Here is a 20,669-nt window from a genome sequence, read left to right as displayed (position 1 = left end):
CCTCGTTCCCAGGGAAAAGCCCTGGGAACGAGGTTGGTCTTCACGGGATAAAAGATACAATCAAACAAACAAACAAACAAAACAAAACAAAAACAAACTGACAAGAAAAAGAAAGTGGAAGGGAGGAGGAAATCCATTCCCTCTCGGTCGTGGACGAACGGGCTTTCCAAAAATTTTGTTAAAACTTGTGGGCTCAGTTGCAGGCGTTTCCTGTCAGCTTTTATCTCCTCTCCCTCCCCGAGTCATAAATTTGGTTCGCTTTCCGATCTGTAGATGCCATACCTCGACAGGAGCTCCTGACGTCATTCATAAGCAAGTAAGGCCAAGTGAACGTGAGACTACCCACATCACCGTATAATGTCAAGAGAAATGGCTGCTATCGTTACATCATCATCATCATCATCATCATCATCATCATCATCATCATCATCATCATCATCATCATCATCATCGTCATCATTATCATCAACCACAACTACAACAACAAACCGTGACGGGGAGGGCGGGGAAGGAGACACAAAAAATAGCAACTGAAGAAAAAAAAAAATGGTAATCTGTTTTCTGTTTGTCTTCTGTTTTCTTAGGCTACTGGTTCAATTAATTTTCGTTCAGCATTATCATCATTATGCATTGTTGCTGTGGTTGAATCTGATAAATTGGCCGGACTACAGGGACAGTAGACATCTCCCATTACAAGAGTGCCGAGTATTCTGAAATCCTAATCCAGGTTAAGGGTTAGAAAATTCACTATAAACTTTGAAATAAGAAAAAAGTTATGAAGAAGGAAACAACGGTAGGAAGAACAGAAAAAGCAAAAATGGAGAAGAAGAAATTTCTTATTTTATTCCTAGAATTTTGTTTCGCATGCATTACTGTGCCTTTTCTTCTTTTTTTCTGAAGAATGGTCCTGGGAAGCCGGTTACTGGCACGGAGAGCGAAAATGCCTTCAAAGCTTGGAGGGGGGAGGGTCGAGTACTCCCTATATATTGGCCAATTCAGGGGGGCTCCGCCCAAAATCATAATGCGATACCTTGTTTTAGGATGGAGGTATAAGAAAGGGTAGGGATTTCACGAGTAGATATGTAGAATAGGGTAGGTAGAGTATTTCTACTGTAGTTGTGTGAAAAGATTACCATTTCCTGTGGAAGGTATGGTATATGAAAAGGTTACCTTTCCTGTCACTAAATGGTATATGAAAAAGTAAGGATATGGACCTTGAGCATTTTCATTCCTCTCGCCTGCTCCTTCGCGTCTCCCGCGGTATACCGAGAGCCTGGAAGGGGCTACTCAGTGAGCAAACTGATGCATGCAGTGCAACATACAAGGTGATTAACTACATTTGACTAGAAGAACCAATGAGCATTTATTTCTAAAGAAAACTGGAGCAACAGAAAATCAGCATACTGTTATGTTCCCACACAACACTTTTATTCAAAACTTCCTTGAGGAACTCGGCCTTGCATGAACAATATATCAGTCCAGCATGCAAGTAAACTCAGTAGCAATATGGTATCTCATGTGACCTTTCAAGTCGTAATAAATTTTTCATGTGCTAAACTATCGGGCCAGTAACATTTGAAAATTTTATAAAAGACTGTTATAGTTACTGAGTGGGAAAGTATGAAGACCACTTGGTATAGGGGATTGGGGACACAGAAGGAGTGGGATTAAAGTACTCAAAATAAAACAAGAATTAAAAAAAAAATAAACCACCTAAACCGAGTCTGCAGAAGTAAGGCAAGTGCATGTGTGAGTTTTCAGAAAATGTCTCTGCATGCGCAAGATCTCATCAAGTTCTGCCATACTATGCAGACTTACCCCAAATGATTGGCCATCAATTCAGAAACATTCACAATAAAATACTCGGAAAAATTAACAAGTACAGTAAACATCCGCAAAAAAGGAGAAGTGGATTAAGAACCTCCAGGCTGAATTCGTCATTTTAGACACCTGTTATATAAGAACCTTAGAATAAATATATGAAGACTTATTCAGGCTGACCTTGAAAAAAAAGTAGGTTCTTAAATGTGGGTGTTTACTGTATTGCATCTTGCCTCTTTTTCATCCTACCATCTACTACAAGCTTTGAACAGATAGCAAATGCCCCAAAACCCTGGATAAAATAAATATCAAAATCACAAATGTTTAGCCCCCAAATCCTTCATTTCTCTCCTGTTAATGTTATACCTGACGCCCCCCCCCCCCCTAACGGAACTCCAGCAGGTCCTATCCAGCCCTCCCTCCCTTAATCGCCTTCTCTTCTTGCTTTGCCATTTTTGCACCTTCTTCACTTTTAAAGTAAGATACCAAACAGTGAGCCTGGCACAAAATTAACACTGAGGGGACTCCTCTGAGGGAAGCTACATGAAGTGTATGAGACAAACTTACTTGCCCCTCCCTTGAGGTTATTGACAACAGAAAATGGCTTTTAAGTCTAGGATGCAAGGCATTCCACAAAATAAGATTGAACAGCTCAAAGGAAGAAAATGGCCCACTCAAAATGTTTGAGCCCTGTTTACAATGCCTACTATTAAATAAACATCTTCCGAGGGCCAAGAAAGTTAAGCAAGGACCTGCACTATAAAAGGGATAGCTCCTCCCACCTCTGTCACACAGTCACTGCTTCAATGTCATATTAGGAATGGTCGACATAGTGAGAAAGTAGGAAGTAAACGTTGTGGAATTAGTATTTCAAGAAATAAAGCCAAATATGTCTTGAAAAAACAACCTAAGCTTTTAAAAGAATATTTGAACAAAATATATTGCAATTGAGCCACAAAAACAAATTAGCAAATCTCTAGCTTTATTAAGGAGGACAAATACGCATAAAAATTTCAAATTATTTTCTTATTCTGTCAATATTCTATTGTATCTTGCCGCACAGACTCTGCGAAATTCACAGCTCAGTGTCTACAACGAAATGACTGATGGCTTGGCCAGGACAAGGTTCCTTTTACAGTGCAGGTCCGTGTTTAAAGGAAGAATAAATAGGGGTGCCAAGATGAATCTGAGACCTCCCATGTCCACACTAACCAAGATGAATTTGAACAGTGCTCTTCTAATCTGACTTAGTATGGACGGGGCCTTTTCTGAAGGGAGTAGGTAAGTTAACGTAAGAGTAGATAAGGCCCCATCCACCCCACTCCAGGGAAAAAAGATGTGTTTGTAAATTTATCTGGATCAGAGACCTGGATTTTACAGTGCCACGCGCCTTACTGTGGCCACCCAACAAACTTTTTTTACAAGTTAGCCAATCAGGATATCTTCCTCCTTGTTCATAAAATACCAAACATGTTTTCAATAATTTGTTGTTGCGTCACTTGCCTGTTGGACTTTGCAAGGAGGCGTGACTGTTAATCAAATTCATGTATCCTAATTGGCTAACTTGAAAAAAAAGTTTGTTGGGTGGCCACGGCAAGACACGTCGCACTGTAAAACCCAAGATTGAGACTGTATAAACTTCAGCCTAATACAGTCACTGTAAATATAAGCTGGCAAACTCAGAAAATGAGAAACTGAGACCAGGGTCCAGTTGTTCAAAAGCTGATTACACCTAATCCCCGATTAATAGTTAACAGAGGTTAAAGATGATTTTAAAAGCTAATTTTAATAAAGAAAAGTATGAGTCAAAAACTAAGGGACAAACACCTTTTGGAAGCATCCTTACTCATTAATGATTAAAATTCCACCAAAGTTTACATTAATCCAGGATTAGCTTAATCGGGCTTTGGACAAAAGGGCCCTACGAAATTTAAGATTCTAGGACTGCCAAAATTTCGCAAGAATCTGGATTTTTCAAGGGACCATTTGGCACACCTTGAAATTGAACCAAGAAAAAGCAAGCCAGTCTCCTGTAGATTTGTCACACCTACAACTAACAGTGGAAAGATAAGGCAAAAGAACCACGACCGTAACTCTTGCTCAATTTTCAATTACTGCATCACCATTGCAGGTTTGGTTAGCCACTGCAGCTTGGTTCTGTTCCACAGAATCAAGTTTTTTTTCTTCACCACTGTTGATGTGAGTCACAAGACAAGCAACTCCATTGCATAGTTTAACATCTGTTTCAGTGAGTGGTGATTTTTTCACATCTTGGTGCAGTCCATTCGGGGCAGAGTCGTCACTCTCCTCACACCCTGCTGAGTCACTAACACTTGTCTCATAACATGTTAAATCCAGTAAAAGTTCAGAACAATTTTTGTCATCTTGTTCTTTTTCCTTTGAACCTATACTGTCTTCATTCTCAATGCCATTCCCAGCTAACTTTCCTGAATCACAGCTCTCGTCCAAGGGTATTGTCTTTGAAGATAACAAAGGCTCCTCACATTTTATCAGTTTGGTTTGCTTCAAGTCTGTGTCTGGTGACAATGCTAAAAGTTTTTGTTTGTCTTCCACCTTTACTGTATCATACAGTGATGTCAGAGTTTTTGTAACTGAATGAAGCACTACAGTGTTGCATACATGATGTGATTCCACATTAGTGGGCTGTTTGTTAGGAGTTGTAATCTCTGAAGATGTTGTTGCTCTCATAGCAACTTTTGCACTATCTGCAAGTGAAGTTGTACATGTGGGCTTTGCCTCAGCAGTGCTTGCCATCAACACTGTTGAATTGCTTCCCAAAGTCACTGTAGTAGTTGATGCTTTGGCTGTCGGCAAGGCTGTCACTGTTGTTGTGGTGAGTGGTTTGTTTCCCAAAGCTACAGCAGTCGTTTTAGGTTCAGATGGTTTGGTTCCTATCGGAGACATTGCCACCTGTACAAATGGCTTGATGCCAGTGGCAATGGAAGTAGTCTTTGGCTTCAATTGTGGCAAGCTCTGCCCCGTTGGATTGGTGCTTGGGGACAAAATTACTTTATGCCCATGTCCAGTCTGTGAAATCTTTGTATTTCCCAAAACAGAAATACCTGTTCCAGGGGTGGTAGAAGATGCCAGTGCATTTGAAGGTCCGAGAACAACCACCTGTTGTGAGGCAGATGGGGTAGGCAAGACCATGGTCCCTCCCTTGACTGCTAATGGCAAAACTCCTCCTGTTCCTGGACGCTGCACTAAAATAACAGAGGGGTTGAGTGATGATGCACTTGTGGTAGCAACATGACTGGCTTGCTTAGCAGTTGACAATATATTAGCCACATTTGTGGGTGTTGCAGAAATGACAACTTTATGAACGGGTGAGCTTGGCAGCTGAGATCCAGATGTGGTTGATTTAACAGGAAGTGAAGAGCTAGGAAGCACTGATGCAGCTGCTGTTGAGGGTGATGAGGTTGAAGAGACCAAGGGCACTTGAGATGAGCCACTAGTGCTTCCTGATGCGGCAGTGTTCACAACTTTACTTTGAACCAAAGGCTTCTGTGACGTGGGCACTGCTTTCAAGACTTGCACTGGACCTGTCACTCCAGCTGGTGATGAGAGCGATGAAGGTGATGACAAAACAAATACTGAAGATGACACATTAGTGCTTTTGGGCAAAGCACTGCTCAAAGTCTTTCCTTGAACTAAAGACTGCTGCGACACCTTGGTTGTAGTTGAATGAGATGAAGATGAAGAGACAACACATAAAGGAGATGATCTGACGGAATTTCCCAAAACAACAGTCTTTCCTTGAATCAAAGGCTGCTGCGACACAGGCACCGCCTGCAAGACTTGTAATGGTACTCCAGTGCTTGTCACAAACATCACCTTTCCAATACCTGGTACTGTCGCAGTCAAATGAGCTTGGGATTGGAGACTTGGAGAGGAAATGGTGGTAGCTGTTGATGAAAGATTCTTAATGTTGGTAGCTGCTGATGTTATATTTTTAGAAGCTGTGATGGCAGAAGCTGTGGTGACGCTTTGGATATGAGATGTTGGCAGTGCTACTGATGCACTGGGCTTAGCCACTGTGGACAAGCTTGATTTGTTCAAGATGACTGGGAGTTTGGAATGTATCCTCACAGAGCTTGTGTTTGTTTGTGTGACATTAGTGGAAGCCTGAGATCCCCTTACAAAACCTCCACCAGATGCCACAGATTTAATACAACCACCAGCAGCTGTGTTTGTGTTCACAGAGGAAACAGAAGTACATGCTGATACACTAGCTACTTTAATTGCTTTGACCGTCTGCAAACCTGCTGGCACATGGCTGATGCAACTGGTTTTGACATCTGTAACTGGTGTCAACTTCTTTCGCTTCTTCTTCAATTTCAGGGGAGCTGTTTGAATGGAGATGGAGCACGGATCATTGTTATTCTCAATATGTGCACTTGCTGCAGGCTGTTTACTTTCCTCATCGTCATTTGCTTCATCAGCTTTTCTTTTTTGTGGAAACACAATTGCTGTTCCTGTGTTTATCTTATTCTCGCCAGGCTCACTGTCTTCCTTTGTTTCAATGGGTGTTGGTGTTTTGCCTGCTCTTCCCTCTTCATCTTCTAGAACAAAATCTTCATCACTTGACATGTTCTTAGCACCAGCATCTTCGATTTCATCTCCAATGCTTTCTTCACTGCCCCACTCTTCTCCTTCTTCTGTAGGAATGATCTCTTCTGTAGAATATAAATTTAAAAGCCACTGAATGTGAACACTCTCCCAACCAAATAACCAAAATTAGTGAACTTAAAAGTTAACAGATTTTCTTATATCAGTTTTTCTGCACTTTGTAAATCAATAGGAATTGATCTGTGCCGAGTGAAAGTAATAAGAAAGCTTGTAGACAAGCTGCATCTCTGTATCCAATTTTTTTTGTGCCAATTTGGGATATAATGCACCTGTGAGAACATAATAGAAATGTTTGATCAATGTAACCTTAGAATTCTAACTTTTCTGGTATATTCTTATTGAAAAATAATGTCTCAATTACAGAACTGAATAAAATACATTGCTTGTTTATTTTGTTTATTTCTTTTCTTTTCCTCTGATTGACCGTTTCTTAAGTTAGATCTTTGTACCACAAGACAATAAATTTATTCATTTGGTGGTTTTCTTGATTCTTATCACCTGCCTGCTTGACAACAGAGAGAGTTTAGAATCATGTTTACGACACACATGAGATTTGTATATTTTATCTTTTCTTGAATAAATGAGTACCTAGATGAGAATAGTACAGAATAATTCTGGCCTTTGATTTTAACGCAAAACTACTCAATTTTACTAAGAAACTGAAAATGCCGAGCAACAAATGTAGGCTAAACATGGTCACATGGTCATTTCTGCCATTTGCTTTACATATTCTAAATATTTCTAATTCCTCGCGAAGCGAGGTTAATAAATTTGTCGGGCCGAGCCGAACTAAGCCGCGCGAATGCGAGTGAAAAATATATTATTTTATATATATATATACAGTCAACTCTCTCATAGCGACCACTTCTCGTGAGCGACCACCTCCCGTAAGCGACCACCTCGTAAACAACCGTTTTGTTTCTCAGTTAAATACTGTTTCAAGAGCTCTCTCGTAAGCGACCACCACTCAAATATCTTAAGGGACCGCGACCACTTTTAAGGCCAGAAATTACACATATTCTTTTGTTTTCTGTTTCCGGTAAGCGACCACCCAACATAATCACGTATGATCACTTGTAAAACATTACTCAAAAGTGACAATAGTTAATTTTGATGACGCTTCCCCAGACTGCTGACAGATAACGACAGTTTACAGACAGAGAAGATGGCTATAATTAGATCTGTAGGTAAACGGGAATTGTTACAGTGATTTGTTCCAAAATGAAGCATGAACCATGTTATACAGTTTCATCAGAAGAATGAATAGATTTGAAAAAATCAAATAAATTAGTTTCTATTTGCCTAATTTTAGCTGCTAAGGTAATATTTTTATGTAATTAATTAATCAATCCAGTATTGGGCTTAGTTTGTTGATCTTTCCCGTAAGCAACCACCTCCCGTAAGCGACCACTTTGTCATGCACCAAGGGTGGTCGCTTACGAGAGAGTTGACTGTATGTATGTATATATATTTCGTTGAAGATGTCCGTCGTGTTGCCTGGCAACAGTGAAAGACAAAGTATGAATGACGTTAGACAAAGATAAGGTTGCTAGGCAGTAACAGGTTGAGACAGACTAGCGTCAGGCACACTTTATTGGAGCAAAATTTGCATACATTGGGAAAGTTTCGCTTTCATTGCCGGATCAAATTTCAACTGCAACATTCATCAATATTCACTGGATGGAAATATCTCTGCAGAATCTTTTCCCTTTCTTCCAGAAATCTTTTTTTGGGAAAGATTGCATTGAAGAAATTACACGTTTTGTGGCCGCGGTAAAATAATTTTCCGTGAGAAATAAGTTCTTCGAACACGACAGCGCTGCACGCCGCGCCCGTTGTACATTTCCTAGTGTCAGAAATAGATTTCAACCACAAACTAACCTGTGGAACTACGAAAACACCATGCTCATCAAAATGGTTGCCTGCATGTTCAGAAACCTTTTAATCTCCTCATTTGATGCTACAATACCAGTAAAGAGGGCTTTCCACCCAGCCCTAGCTTCGTGAGGTTTTGTGAGTCACATATTTCTAGTATAAAATACGATATGAACAAGTTAAAAGTTGATCACTCTTACCTGGCTCATCCTCTGGTTCAGGTTCTTGACTCTCCTTCATGATCTTAATCTTTGCCTTGCTCAGCAGCTTGCTGAATGACATCTCGTACTTCTCCAACTCCTCAAGCAAGGCTAACAGAGTTTGATGCATTTCAACTTCACATCGCTTCCTTGGGGGAGGGGGTTTGGGCTTCCTTCCACGTTTCTTTGGGGGAGGGGAAGGCTCATCAAATTTCTCACAAAGCTTTTTGAGGGTTTCAACATCATATGCAACAAGTTCAAAGCCTTCAGCAATTGTGTTCTTTGGCTCTGGTGGGTCTTGTTCTTCAGCAGGTGGTGGTGTCGGAGGAGTAGTGGTCTCTGGTTCAGGTGATGGTGTGGTATTTCTTAGCTACACAATCATGAAGAAATTTAAAGCGTTCAGTAGAATTTCTTGACTACAGTAGTTCCTAACAGCACTAAACATAATTAACGACTTTATTGCTTATGTAAAATACACAAGACAGTCACCCAGTCTTTGGCAGTTAATAGAACTAGTTGATTGGGTGCACCCTGGCATGAAATAAGGGTGACAAAACTAATGTGAAGCAAGCTGCTTTAAGACACAATGGTATGTGTGCATACAAAGGCAACAGCAAAGAAACACAACTCAACTATAGCTGATAAAGGAATTACTTAATATCAATAAATTATGGAACAACAAAAAAAAACAGTCTTGTTCAGCCAAAGGCTAAACAAAGTCATGTTATGTACACAGTCTGTGTGTTGCTTAACACAAAGGAGCTCTTGTTGGAAAAAAAACAACAACAAAAAAACAGTATAATACCAGTTCTTCATCGTGATCAGAAGGTATTAGGTTAAGCTGCTCGTTGGCATGGACAGCAATGTTCTGATAAAAATGTACATGTACCAATCTACAATGAGCTAAATAGTTAACTCTACTTTACCATAAACGTAATTTTATTTTTTACTGCAAAATTATCCCAAATAATAATTATGAGCCCCCTCCAAATCTCAGATGCTAAAATCCCACTAACAATAAGAAACACAATTTCCTGAATATAAGCTGATCATGGACTGTTAGTGTAAACTTATTGTTTCAATAAATTTGGAAATGTGTAACTCCCTCTCATAATAATTAAAACTCCCTCTCCAACAAAGGGTGTAAATTGAGAGTTTTATGGTATTATGGTTCTGTCCATGTGGAGGCAAGGTGTAGTGGTTAGCACGTTGGACTTTGGATCAGATGATCGGTGGTTTGAGGCTACAATCCTGGCCAAGTGAGTTAGGGACACTTGGCTGTTTTTGAATGTTTTTCCCACTAAACTTTGCCTCTACTGAATCAACATCTTTGCTGTATGTCATTCATTGATGTAATCCCCCCACCCTATATTCAATGTTGCCACACAGGTGGCGTAGATTCCTCTTTGTTCATCAACATTGCAGGGAGGGGGGGTGGGGAATGGAACCATGTCTACTCGGCCCACCAAAGCCTCCATCCTGAACATTTTGGCCAGGATTGTAGGTTTGTCTCTTCATTGCTGCATTGATTCCCTAGATGAGGAACTTTGCTTCACATTGCCTCCCTTCACCATTGAGGGATAACCCTGTGATGGACTAGCATCCCCTCTAGGGGGGTTGACAATACTCCTAGTTGCTGCATGCTACAGAAACCCAGGTTAAGCCCTGGCTGTGTGTGCCACTTAAACTCATAGTGCAACTTAACCTTTAACTACTGTTCTGTCCGTAGCAATAACTCAAACCGTAAAGGGAAACAATAAACCTTTCAATTTAATGAGCTCAATGTGCAGGGAATGTAAACAAACACTCAGACAGTGATGAATGAAGCTATGTAACACTGGACAAACTTATAGAAGATAAATTAACAATTAAGCCATCTTCCACAAATTTGTTCAGTGATAAATTAACAATTAAGCCATCTTCCACAAATTTGTTCAGTGTTACTTTAAATACAGGAGGTTCCTCTTACAGATACCCTAGATCTGAAATATTGGGATTTGGCTGCAGAACAGGGCTGTCAATACAGGCCAGAGGCTATCATGACACCCAAACTTGTAACTAAAACTAATAAGTTTCACAAACTGTTTCTTTAATATAATATATTGCAATAATTAATGTGGAACTATGTACCTTATGATATAAAAACCTGCCAGTCTGTAAATTTGTGCAAACTTAAGTTATTTTTCCATCTGCGCTCAGAAACTGTTTTTGATGGTGACAACAAAAGATCATACAAACTTATTTGTCCTAAGCGTTGCTGTACTCAATGATTATGGCAACGCTTATGACAGATAAGTTCGTACATAACATATATGTTCTATTTTCTATCTGCCTTTGTCAGGAATATATATACATAATCATATTTTTCCTGCATTTGCCCGACCTTTGTAGTCTATCTACTAGATATATTGCTTTCTATTTTTTTGTATTTCTAAATACTTGTTTATAAAACAGGGCTGGGTGGGTAAGGTCTTTTTCATTGGGGTGGTTTGGACAGGAGAACCAGGAAAGGGACTGTGAGTCCTACTGTTCTTTCACCTCTCTTATGGCAAATTGTTAAATAAAATAAATAAAATAAATAAATTAATTAATTAATGAGTGAGAACCCTGGCTACTTCGGCAGATGAAGAGCACTGACATCATATTATGGCTTAGCAGTTCTCTTTTCGTAAAAGTTCTTTTTATAAAACTCTGCAAGAATTGAAGCTGCATCTCATGGAAAGTCTCCTACTAAGGAGTTGGGTGATTTCTAGGCCACCGAATTGTGATGTCTCTCTTACCTTTCTAAGTCTTGTATTTCTCCGGGATTGAGTGGGTGTGACAGGCCTTGCTGGAGTCACTTTTGCTTTCACCACGGCTGGAGGAGGGGGTGGGGGTGGGGCCACCTGAATGCAAAGAAAAAGCTGTATAATTTAGCCTTTTTTTCCCTGTAATGTTTTTGTATGTGCATAGAGACATAGCTTCATATGTAAGACATGATGAATGGCTTGCATCAATGTATTAAGATTTTATTGTGTGCATGGTGTTAACACGTATGCTACCAGTACACAAACATACCTTTTTCTTTCTTTTGCTTAATGTTGGAACCTCCAAAGGACACTGCTTGTAAATGCGCAAATCGGTAGCCGAAAAGATAGGAAAGTACAGATAGGACCAGCTATCGGCGTCATTTCCCAAAACCAGTTCCCTTTGTTCAGTTGCAGCAATGGTGGAAAGATGTTCACGGAAATCATAGTCCCTGACCTGATGTGAATGTGAAAGAAGAATACACTATTACTAATTAATAAAATGAATATTCAATGAGATGAAGTCTTGTTCTGCTGTACATTGTAAAGACATGCAGTTGTGTGTAGGTAACAACACACTGGATGTTCAATTGGATTTTCAATCAGAGAGTCAGTGGTTCCAGGCAGGGTTGGTCTCCTTGAATGGCTTGAAGGGAAAAGAGCAAATTATAAGCTCTTAGAATCCAAATTTCTCCAAGTAAGCTTCAATACAGCAAAGCAACAGGTTACATATCACAAACAGATCTCACATGATAACCATGCAGTGTGTATGCTGAACTAAAGCTCATTTGTTTACAAGGAGATTCTAAATTTAATTGGCACTGCACACTTTTCATGCTGAGCCCTATCAACCGTTCTATGGAAACAATGTCACTTACCAGGCTGTTGTCACAAACACATTTGAGAATCCATACTCGTTGATGAAGGGTTAGATCCATGTAGGACTTTTCCAAAAGAGGATTCACTTCACCTGTAAAAATTAATAGAACTATGGCAAAGGTTCTACACTGACATCATTCATTTTTTCAGGGAGAGAAACTTGAAGGAATCATGCTGCAAGAATCAATATTATTACTGTCCAGGAGAGTCCCAGCCAAAAGCCAACTAGTGTAAAATTTATCAACTTACTAGAGTATTATTACGGACAAATTGTTTCCAAACCAAAATCAGTTAATAAGCTATATAATCATATGCATAATCTTCTATTAAAATGAAACAATTTAAAGCAACTCAACTCACCCAAAACCTCAAATAAAGCCATGTCTAAGCCATACTGATGACAAGTCTACAAAAATAAAAGATGGAACAATCTGATCACTTGTACTGTGCCTACCAAACCAAACTCAGACTTTAATCACATGACAACTCTTCACGCTACTTTCAAGTGCATACCGCAAATTTTGGGGACGTTGTTTGTGCACATTCAAGCTATTGTCCATAATCATTACTTACAGAGTATTACTGTTGATTAAGCCTGGTTTTCACAAGCGACACAAACACAGGCGCAAGCACAAGCACAAGCACAAGAGCTTTAAGTCAAGTGGAAACAAAACTGACGCAAGCACAAGCACAAGAAAAGGAAAAATTTCGGTCCTTACATATTTGTGCTTTTGCTTATGTTTGCATTGAGCCCATTTTGACAGCGAAATAAGCACTCTAACTTATGCTTGCGCTTTTGCTAAGCTTGCACCTGTGCCTGCATCGCTAGTGAAAACCTGGTTTTACCTGGCATTATGAGGTGGTACAGTTATTTATTTTCCTGTTGGCTATCCTTGATGTACAGTATAAGAAAGGGGTATGTGAAAGAAATAACTTTCTGTAAAGTTGTTGCGTGGAAAGGAAAGGGTGAGAACTTCTGGGTGGAGTCTCCTTGTATGAAAGTTAACTGAACAACCATCCCAAGGCTTTTCTCCAGGGGCACTGTTAGTATTACTTTCCTAAAACACTCAAAAATCTGCTGTGTGGGAGCCTTTCCACTTTCAATTCCTCTATGATTTGAGAGCTTTAAAATTGACAGAAACAAATTTTACTGCCTCTTTGACTTTGGTCAGCTACAGTAATATAGAAATTCTCCATTCATCACTGACAATGTCTGGAAGGTTTCTTTCTTACCAATTCCTGCCCATCCTTCTCAGTAGCTTTAAACCAAATGCTCATTCTGTCACATAACTTGGATTCCCAGACTTTGAATTTCATTGGGGGTTTCTTGAACAAGCTGGCCAGAAAAAAAATTATTATTAATAATAAACCAAACAGTTTATTAATAAAGAAATGATATTACCAACAGTGAAGAAATTGTCTTTCCAGTGTTCTTGTAAGAGTAATTAATAATAACACCAGAACAAAAAATAAATAAATAAATAAATAAATAAAAGAAAAAAAAAAGAAAAGGAAAAAAAAGCAAACAAACAATTTAGGACACCTAATACAGGCTGTACAAACAGTTCATTTCTGTGAAATGAAAGTTTAATTTTATCAACAGAGTTGATAACTTAAGATAATTTGGCCACTGTAAAGAGATTTGAGTACAGAGGAAGGGTGAATGCTCCAATCTCTTTACAGTGTGCAAATTACCTTTGCTTTAGTTATCAACTCTATTTGATAAAACCAAACATTCATTTCCACTCCCCACCAATGTAGCACAACCGTTTCTTTAGAAAGTTACCCCCTTCTCTATCAGTTCTGTGAAAGTTTGGTACCGGCATTTGAGCATAGTCTAAATTGACAGTTATGCACAATCTCATATTGTTGACTCATGGGACCTTTTGTTACCAGTAGAAAAGTGATTTTTTACCTCTTTCTCTGATGTGGAGTAAGTAAGAGAGCAGTGAATATTCTGGCCAGTAATGAGGACTTGTTGGCATAAACAAAACCAAGTTCAAGCTCAGTGATGCTCAGGTCTTGGATGTAGAGCAAGTCTTTTAAAAGAAATAACAAGCCAGCCAGTGAAGGAATCTGTGGAGAGGATAAAGTAAGGGAGATTTTAGAGTTAGCACTAACAAGAGAGAAGGCCAGAATACTGTAATTAAAAAAGACAAACACATTGACATTCAAATCCTAGCAGTATGCAGGATCTTTTATCCAAGAACCTAGTTAAATGGCCTTTTTAATAGCTCCCACGAGTCTCCTGTAGCTCAGTGGTAAAGCATCCGGACAAGTAATCAGAAGGTCTTACACTGTAGCTTCAACTTCTGATAGGAGCACTGTCTTGGATTTCCTTTTTCTGAGTATGCCTGGGTCACTCACTAAATAATACATTTCTCATAAGTTCAAATGCTTCAGAATCATGAAAGGGGAACTGCATCAAAGAGTGATTGGGAGATGTGACTTAGCATTGAAATAATACCCATGGGCCAAACCTACTCTCCTTTAAATCTACTGGCCAGTATCAGGGGTTTCATTAAGAGCTGGACACTGGACAAATTGAATGTCTGTAAATATGACTTTGCCCAGCTACTTGAAAAAAACCTTTACCAACTTCAAGACCATATCCAAATTAACTATCTTCCCCAGTGGCTCTAAACTTTTGCTCAACCGTTTAAAGTCTTGATGAAATTCATGGAAATACATACATGTATATTAGACACCCCATCCAAAAAACATAGGGTTTAAATTCAGATACCATACCATAACTTTTATTTATACATGATGAGAACTCAAAGCAATAGCTTACCTGTAGGGTTGTGTTACAACTTAAAAATGTGACTCTAAAACTATTAAAGGTAAATACTAATAATAAAATTACTACTACATACTACACTACACTACTGTATATACTAATAACACTTAGTCTACTAATATGCACTAACTCTCAAGTTCTAAAAGAACCTTTTCAAATTAAACCCTTACCTCCCACATGGAGTGCAGTTGTTTGACAATGTCAGCTCCAAGCTCTTTCTCTTCCCATTCCGCTAAATCCTGAAGCAGAACCAGATTAGCTTCCTTCTTTTCTTTCTCCCGAATCCGGCGACGTTCACGCTCTTCTATGTCCTCTTGGATCTTTAGATGTGCAAGTAAAGAGGAGGAGTCTTCTCCATTGATCATCTTGTTGTATGAGTTACGAGGAGCATTTCGTCGACGACCAGTCCCTAGTAACACATAGAGGAAAAACATGATGTAATTTAATCTATTGGTTGTAACAGGAATGCATAGATTGGTATTGAGGAAAACCCTATGATTGAATTCCCTGTAATTTCCACACCCTGGAATAGCATGAATTTTTTTTTTCTGAGAATTCCAAACAAGCAAGAATGAAATAGGTTGTTTTAGTTTGTTGAAAGGAGGTGAAGAAGGTTTAGTCTGATGTAAATCAGACTGCTTTTGCTGCTATTCGTGACATGCTTTGAATATTTATAATAATGTGAAGTAGTGCAAAATGTAAAATTTACAATGGAAGACTCGAGAATTGAAGATCAAAGATTAAAGATTAAAGAGAAAAGATTAAAATCACAATTAAGATTAAAGATTAAAGAAGCAGGAGCATACATTGATGTAAAGTTTACGTTTTGCACAACTTCACGTAACCAGATATATTCACAGCAAGTGAATAACAATGAAATAGACCCGGACAAACAAAACAAAACTCTTGTTCAGAGAAAACAAATAACGACTGAGACTTGTCCTAGATTCAGCCTTCTTGTCTAACATCGGTTTCGGTTCTTAAGCCTAAAACTTGCAGGAATATTGAAAAGAATTCCTACTCTAACCGCTTGTAATTTAACAGAAATATCTGTGGGGGCATTTTAAAGATACCTCGAAACATAAATATCTTAAAATCAGAGACACCCATGAAGCTCAATTTACATTTTAGAATGTTTTGCTATGAGGAAAGACCTTTTAACAGAATTTAAGAGAAAGTGTCAAGTTTTATTTTGCCAGAGATATTGGTATAAAATGCAGGAATAAAAAAATCACCTCATAAAAATTGATTCATCATTTACTTGAAAACGCTCTTACAGAATTTTTTTCTAATTTCACCTGCAAGTTGTCTAGTTTGTCATAAAGTGTCAGACTAAATTTCAACAATGTTTAAAATGAGAGGTTACAGTATGCACTACCATTGCTATGATAACAGTTGTTGCTTGGAAACCGATGAAAAAAAATTAACTTTGACCTTTTGTTGAAATGATGATGTAGTATGAAGGAGATCCGAGTTTATCTTCTATGAGGGATTGTAATTTCAAAACTTTCACCCAAGTCCAGGAAAACTGCTGTGAACCTCCTTAAATTAAGATGATATGACTTGGCCCTCTGCTGTTGTTGTTGTAATACATATTGTTTATGGCTTACCCTCCCCTGTAATGACTGCTGATATGAAGTCACTCTTTAGTGCCATGGTTGCCTCTAGACTCACTTTGTCTCTGAGGGACCTATAAAACAATCAAAAGCTTGCATTTAGGGGATAAGACTAACAAACAATAATTATTTATCGCTGAGCTCTACCAATATTGAGAACGTCTAGCTTTCTTGAGCTTTTCCCCAGTACTAGTGCATGTAAATGCAAAGTTTGTGAACCAGTCAAAAGCTTTTAGAACTACAGACCTTATTTCCAAATTATGACATTGTGAGTTCAACCAGCCAAACTTTCACTGGACAAGACGGATAGGTTTTTGTGAGACTTCAACTTGGAGCCAAATTTTACATGTAGCAAACTATCGACACCAGAGAACATTTGAGTGACAATGAAATTGGGTCTGATCACAGATAAGCATAATGTACAGTAAGTGACCCTATGACCAGTATGTTTACAAGTTGCCTTTTATCATCAAAATATGACCTTTCTGGTTAAAAGATTACCAAGTTTAGGAGGTCCGCTGTGAAGACTACTGAGAAGAGAGAAGTACGTTGAATGTATTTAATATGTTTGTATCTGAAATTTACCTGTTCAACAAAGCTAGCTTCTGCTCCAATATTTTCTCCATTTTGTGGCCAAGTTTGGAGATCCAGTGGCTTGATCCATTATAGCGATAACAATTTTCAAGAATAAGACGGATGTCTGCGATGACTTCCGTAATGCTGTTGTACTTGTAGTTGTTAAATTTACAACCAACTGAAAAGAAAAAGCATAACAAATATTATTTAGTGTTATGTACCTAAACAGACTAGAGAAAACAACCACAAAAAGAGCAAGCAAGAAAATTTCATTAGAAAAATGAAAACAATATATCACAAGGAATTTTATGAACGTTGCAATCGCTAGGGCAACATGAAAGAAAACAAAAAAAAACTTGGTAAGGAACTGAGAACTGAGCACTGATGAGCGGACAATGTGGTACACAGGTGCTCAAAGTAAAATCAGTGATAGTAAGGCCTGAAATAGAAAGCTTGAAAGATGAAATACACAGTTCATCTGCATGTGAACTGTCTTAAGCAGTGTTCCAGATAACTTTCAAATTCAGGGAGTCAATGAAGAATTTTGAGGGGTCAATAATATACTCTGGTTCTCTCTAAATCTTCTCAAGTTTACCAGTCAGGAAGCCAGTTTTTGAGCTTATCTGGAACACTGCTTAAGTGGATATGGCAAAATTTTTCTCACATACATTTGAGATGGGAGACTGGAGATAGCTGTGACATTAATACAGGATCACTACTTTCATGATTTCTCTATTCCTCAGTTGTTTAGCTGTGAGCATTCAACATTCCAAGTCATAATTTCGTCCACACAACTTTCTTCCTGATCCGCACATGAAAAACAACTGAGGAACAGAGAAAATGTGAAACTAGTGATCCTATCCCCGGTTTCCCTTCCTGTGCAGTATTGTATCCCAACAGGAGGTAAAATTTCACTTTTTTATACATCAACAACCTGACAAAGAAAACTTAATAGGACTTTTTTTGTTTAGATTTTCATGCGAGAAGAAACCAAGCAAATAAAAATTTCTGTCTTACACCTGTATACGCTGTAAACCATGTCAATGATATGTAAGGAATCAGTTTCAACATTACAGCGTGTCTCGCAAATTCAAATTCCAGACTCATGTATTATACATGTATATGGTCAAGTTCTTCTCCCTGGTCTTGCTTGTTTCAAATGATTTAGGGGAAATTTTGTTATTATTTACCAGATTAAAGATGTTAGAAAAATGCCAATTTTAAGAAAACTGTCTAATTAGAGTTAATTCAAATAATAAAAAAAAACCCCAACCTGTCCCCTTTTCAAATCAGTAAGTATGGTAAAAATAATCAAATTGTTTATGGGGATTCCCTTGTTACTTTATGTGTATTTCAGGAAAAAAAATTCATAAGAAGCAGACTTACTGATGCAGCTTTGACTCATTTAGTCAAAATGATATTCTTACAAATCCAATATCCTTACATGAAATTCAAAATTTTCCAGATAGAAAGAGGTATCAAAGCAAAAAATAGGGAAATACACTTTTATCAACAGAACAAACTACTTCCACGAAGGCCGCAGGGAAGTCTAAAAAACTCGCTGACATGACATACAAGTTATATCTTTTAAAAAATACCATGTTTGGTTTTTGGGGTTTTTTGCGGGGAAATGAAAGCAACTCTTATTGACGGAACTATGTGAAGAGAAAACTTACATAACCGAAAATGTGAAAATTTGTTAAAAGAGCGGTGACACGAAAAAAGATCTAAGCAAGCGTATTTAGTACATAAGCTTGCCTTAGATGTCAAAACCAAGATTTGTTAAAGTTCCGAATTTATAGGTGCACGTAGTCGCATTGTAAAGGTCAAAACCACTTATCGGGAATACGTCGAAAAATTTAAGCTTTGAAATGGCGAATTCAAAGCAGCTAATTTAAAAGAAAGTTTAATAATAGATAATTTAATTAAAAGCTTCACTAACTCTGATGAAAACTCATGGGTTCCTTGATTCTTTCGTGATAGTCCCATAAACCAAGTGCTTCGGCGTCCACTGGCTCTAAAAATGGCCAAGTCACATTTTTGTAAGCATCGGCCGACAGTTCCACAAAGACACGGTATCCCTGCTGAACTTCGTAAGTAAGCTTCGTAACATCGAGCGGGTTCACTTGTTGATCCGGCGATTTTTCTACTTCCGGCGTTTGAGCACGAGTTTCGCCAACTTCAACCGGCGCGATTTCGTCCGGCTTTGCAACTTCTGGCTCGACTGGATTTTCAACCACAACTTCGTCCGTCTCCATCGCAGAACTTTCCATTCTGAGCTTTGAAGCCCTTGGCTAAGCTCCGAAGCTGTCCAATGATTCGTTAAAAAAGGCACTGGTTGGCAAGTTTCTTCACAAAGACGAGTATGAAAACCAAACTAAACCATGCCAATTTCCCTCACCGCATTGTTGATGCGCAGTCACTGAACAAAGACCGCGCGCCGACTCAGTAGCAAGAAAATCTCAAAACCACGCTTCAAAGAAAAAGTTTTCAAATTTCAAGCGAGCAAACAGCCGCCTTACTCCATTATAACAACATTTGTCACCATTTCGACGGCGCAAACTGATAAAACGGTTTCTTATTCACTCGAGCACAAAACAAAAAGCGAAAATTAACTTTGACTAGTGCCAGACTCCCAATATTCACTCACTCAAAAAAAACGTAGCTAAAACTGGAAATCATCGCGATTTTTACGATAAATAAATGAAAAGCTGACTTCAGACAGGCTGAGTAGCCTAAATTGTTAATTTTGATTTAATCGTACGATTAGAATCCCCTATAATCTGGAATTTTTCAAGCCTAACGTGTCGTTGCACACACCGGCTGAAACAATCGATTGACAATACTCGAGCCCGCAATCCACAGAACGCCTTTAGTTGATTTCCCGCCGATTTCAAAGTTTCCCGCTCGTATCGATGAAGGCAACATCTCTTCCAAGATGCCGCTTTTGGGGAAGAAATCGTACAAGCCAAGCCCGTTTCCGAAAGATCTAAAGCCTGAAGAAGAGGTTTTTGTCATCAAAGAGACGAACGAAGTGTTCAGGTCATACGAGTATCCTTGTAAAATGGGTAAACTTGCGCGTAAAGCCTGTTGTAATGTTTGAATTCTGGCGATGCGAGCTTTGGTTATATCATCTAAACTTAGCTAGGGTAGTTGTCCCGATCATGTGAGACCTCTTGTCGCTTTGTTGGACTGGTTTAACCCCGTGTTTGATTTTCTTTCTTGAACTGGTTGTTCAAAAGCGCTTCTTTTCGACTCATTTGTCGGACAAGAAGCCATCACAGTATTATAGAGCATCATGGGTAATTATAATCATGTTCATGGTGGAAAATTTTGTGTGAGGATGGAAACTTAAACAAAAACTGCGCTCCAATGTATAATTTTTGTAACACATGAGTCTGAAGAAGCAGTAGAACAAAGCCCATGGTTGTTCCGGTAAATTTTATTCGCAAAGATGTTTATTTTT

General features: G+C 38.6%; 2 protein-coding genes and 1 long non-coding RNA gene across 4 annotated transcripts in view; 2 read left to right on the top strand and 1 right to left on the bottom strand.

Annotated features, from left to right (window-relative positions):
* The first annotated feature begins 1,239 nt into the window (after nucleotides 1–1,239).
* Nucleotides 1,240–3,249, top strand: LOC146485107 (uncharacterized). The gene is made up of 2 exons (XR_014863501.1): nucleotides 1,240–2,174; nucleotides 2,221–3,249. It is a non-coding gene; the product is annotated as an uncharacterized LOC146485107 (long non-coding RNA).
* On the bottom strand, nucleotides 2,255–19,781 carry LOC146485106 (uncharacterized). The gene is made up of 13 exons (XM_085104034.1): nucleotides 19,605–19,781; nucleotides 19,146–19,510; nucleotides 17,213–17,381; nucleotides 16,622–16,701; nucleotides 15,182–15,420; nucleotides 14,127–14,287; nucleotides 13,445–13,547; nucleotides 12,572–12,617; nucleotides 12,211–12,302; nucleotides 11,604–11,789; nucleotides 11,327–11,431; nucleotides 8,547–8,916; nucleotides 2,255–6,518 (listed from the first exon to the last, which is right to left on the bottom strand). Exons 2-13 carry the CDS (start codon nucleotides 19,474–19,476, stop codon nucleotides 3,922–3,924), a joined length of 4,479 nt encoding a protein of 1,492 aa, XP_084960160.1. The 5' UTR covers nucleotides 19,477–19,510; nucleotides 19,605–19,781; the 3' UTR covers nucleotides 2,255–3,921.
* Nucleotides 19,782–19,972: 191 nt separating this feature from the next.
* LOC146485105 (tyrosine-protein kinase BAZ1B-like) overlaps nucleotides 19,973–20,669 on the top strand; it is a 41,866-nt gene continuing 41,169 nt past the window's right edge. For both annotated transcript variants that reach the window (XM_085104027.1, XM_085104026.1), the window contains exon 1: nucleotides 19,973–20,254. In XM_085104027.1, coding sequence (XP_084960153.1) covers nucleotides 20,142–20,254 — 113 coding nt within the window. In that variant the 5' untranslated portion in view covers nucleotides 19,973–20,141. The remainder of the gene's footprint in view (nucleotides 20,255–20,669) is intronic.

Source organism: Pavona decussata, unplaced genomic scaffold (assembly GCF_977016875.1).
Source record: "Pavona decussata unplaced genomic scaffold, jaPavDecu1.1 SCAFFOLD_28, whole genome shotgun sequence".
Classification (NCBI taxonomy): Eukaryota; Metazoa; Cnidaria; class Anthozoa; order Scleractinia; family Agariciidae; genus Pavona; species Pavona decussata.
Note: the sequence above shows the minus strand (reverse complement) of the source record. Positions and strands in the feature narration are given on the sequence as shown.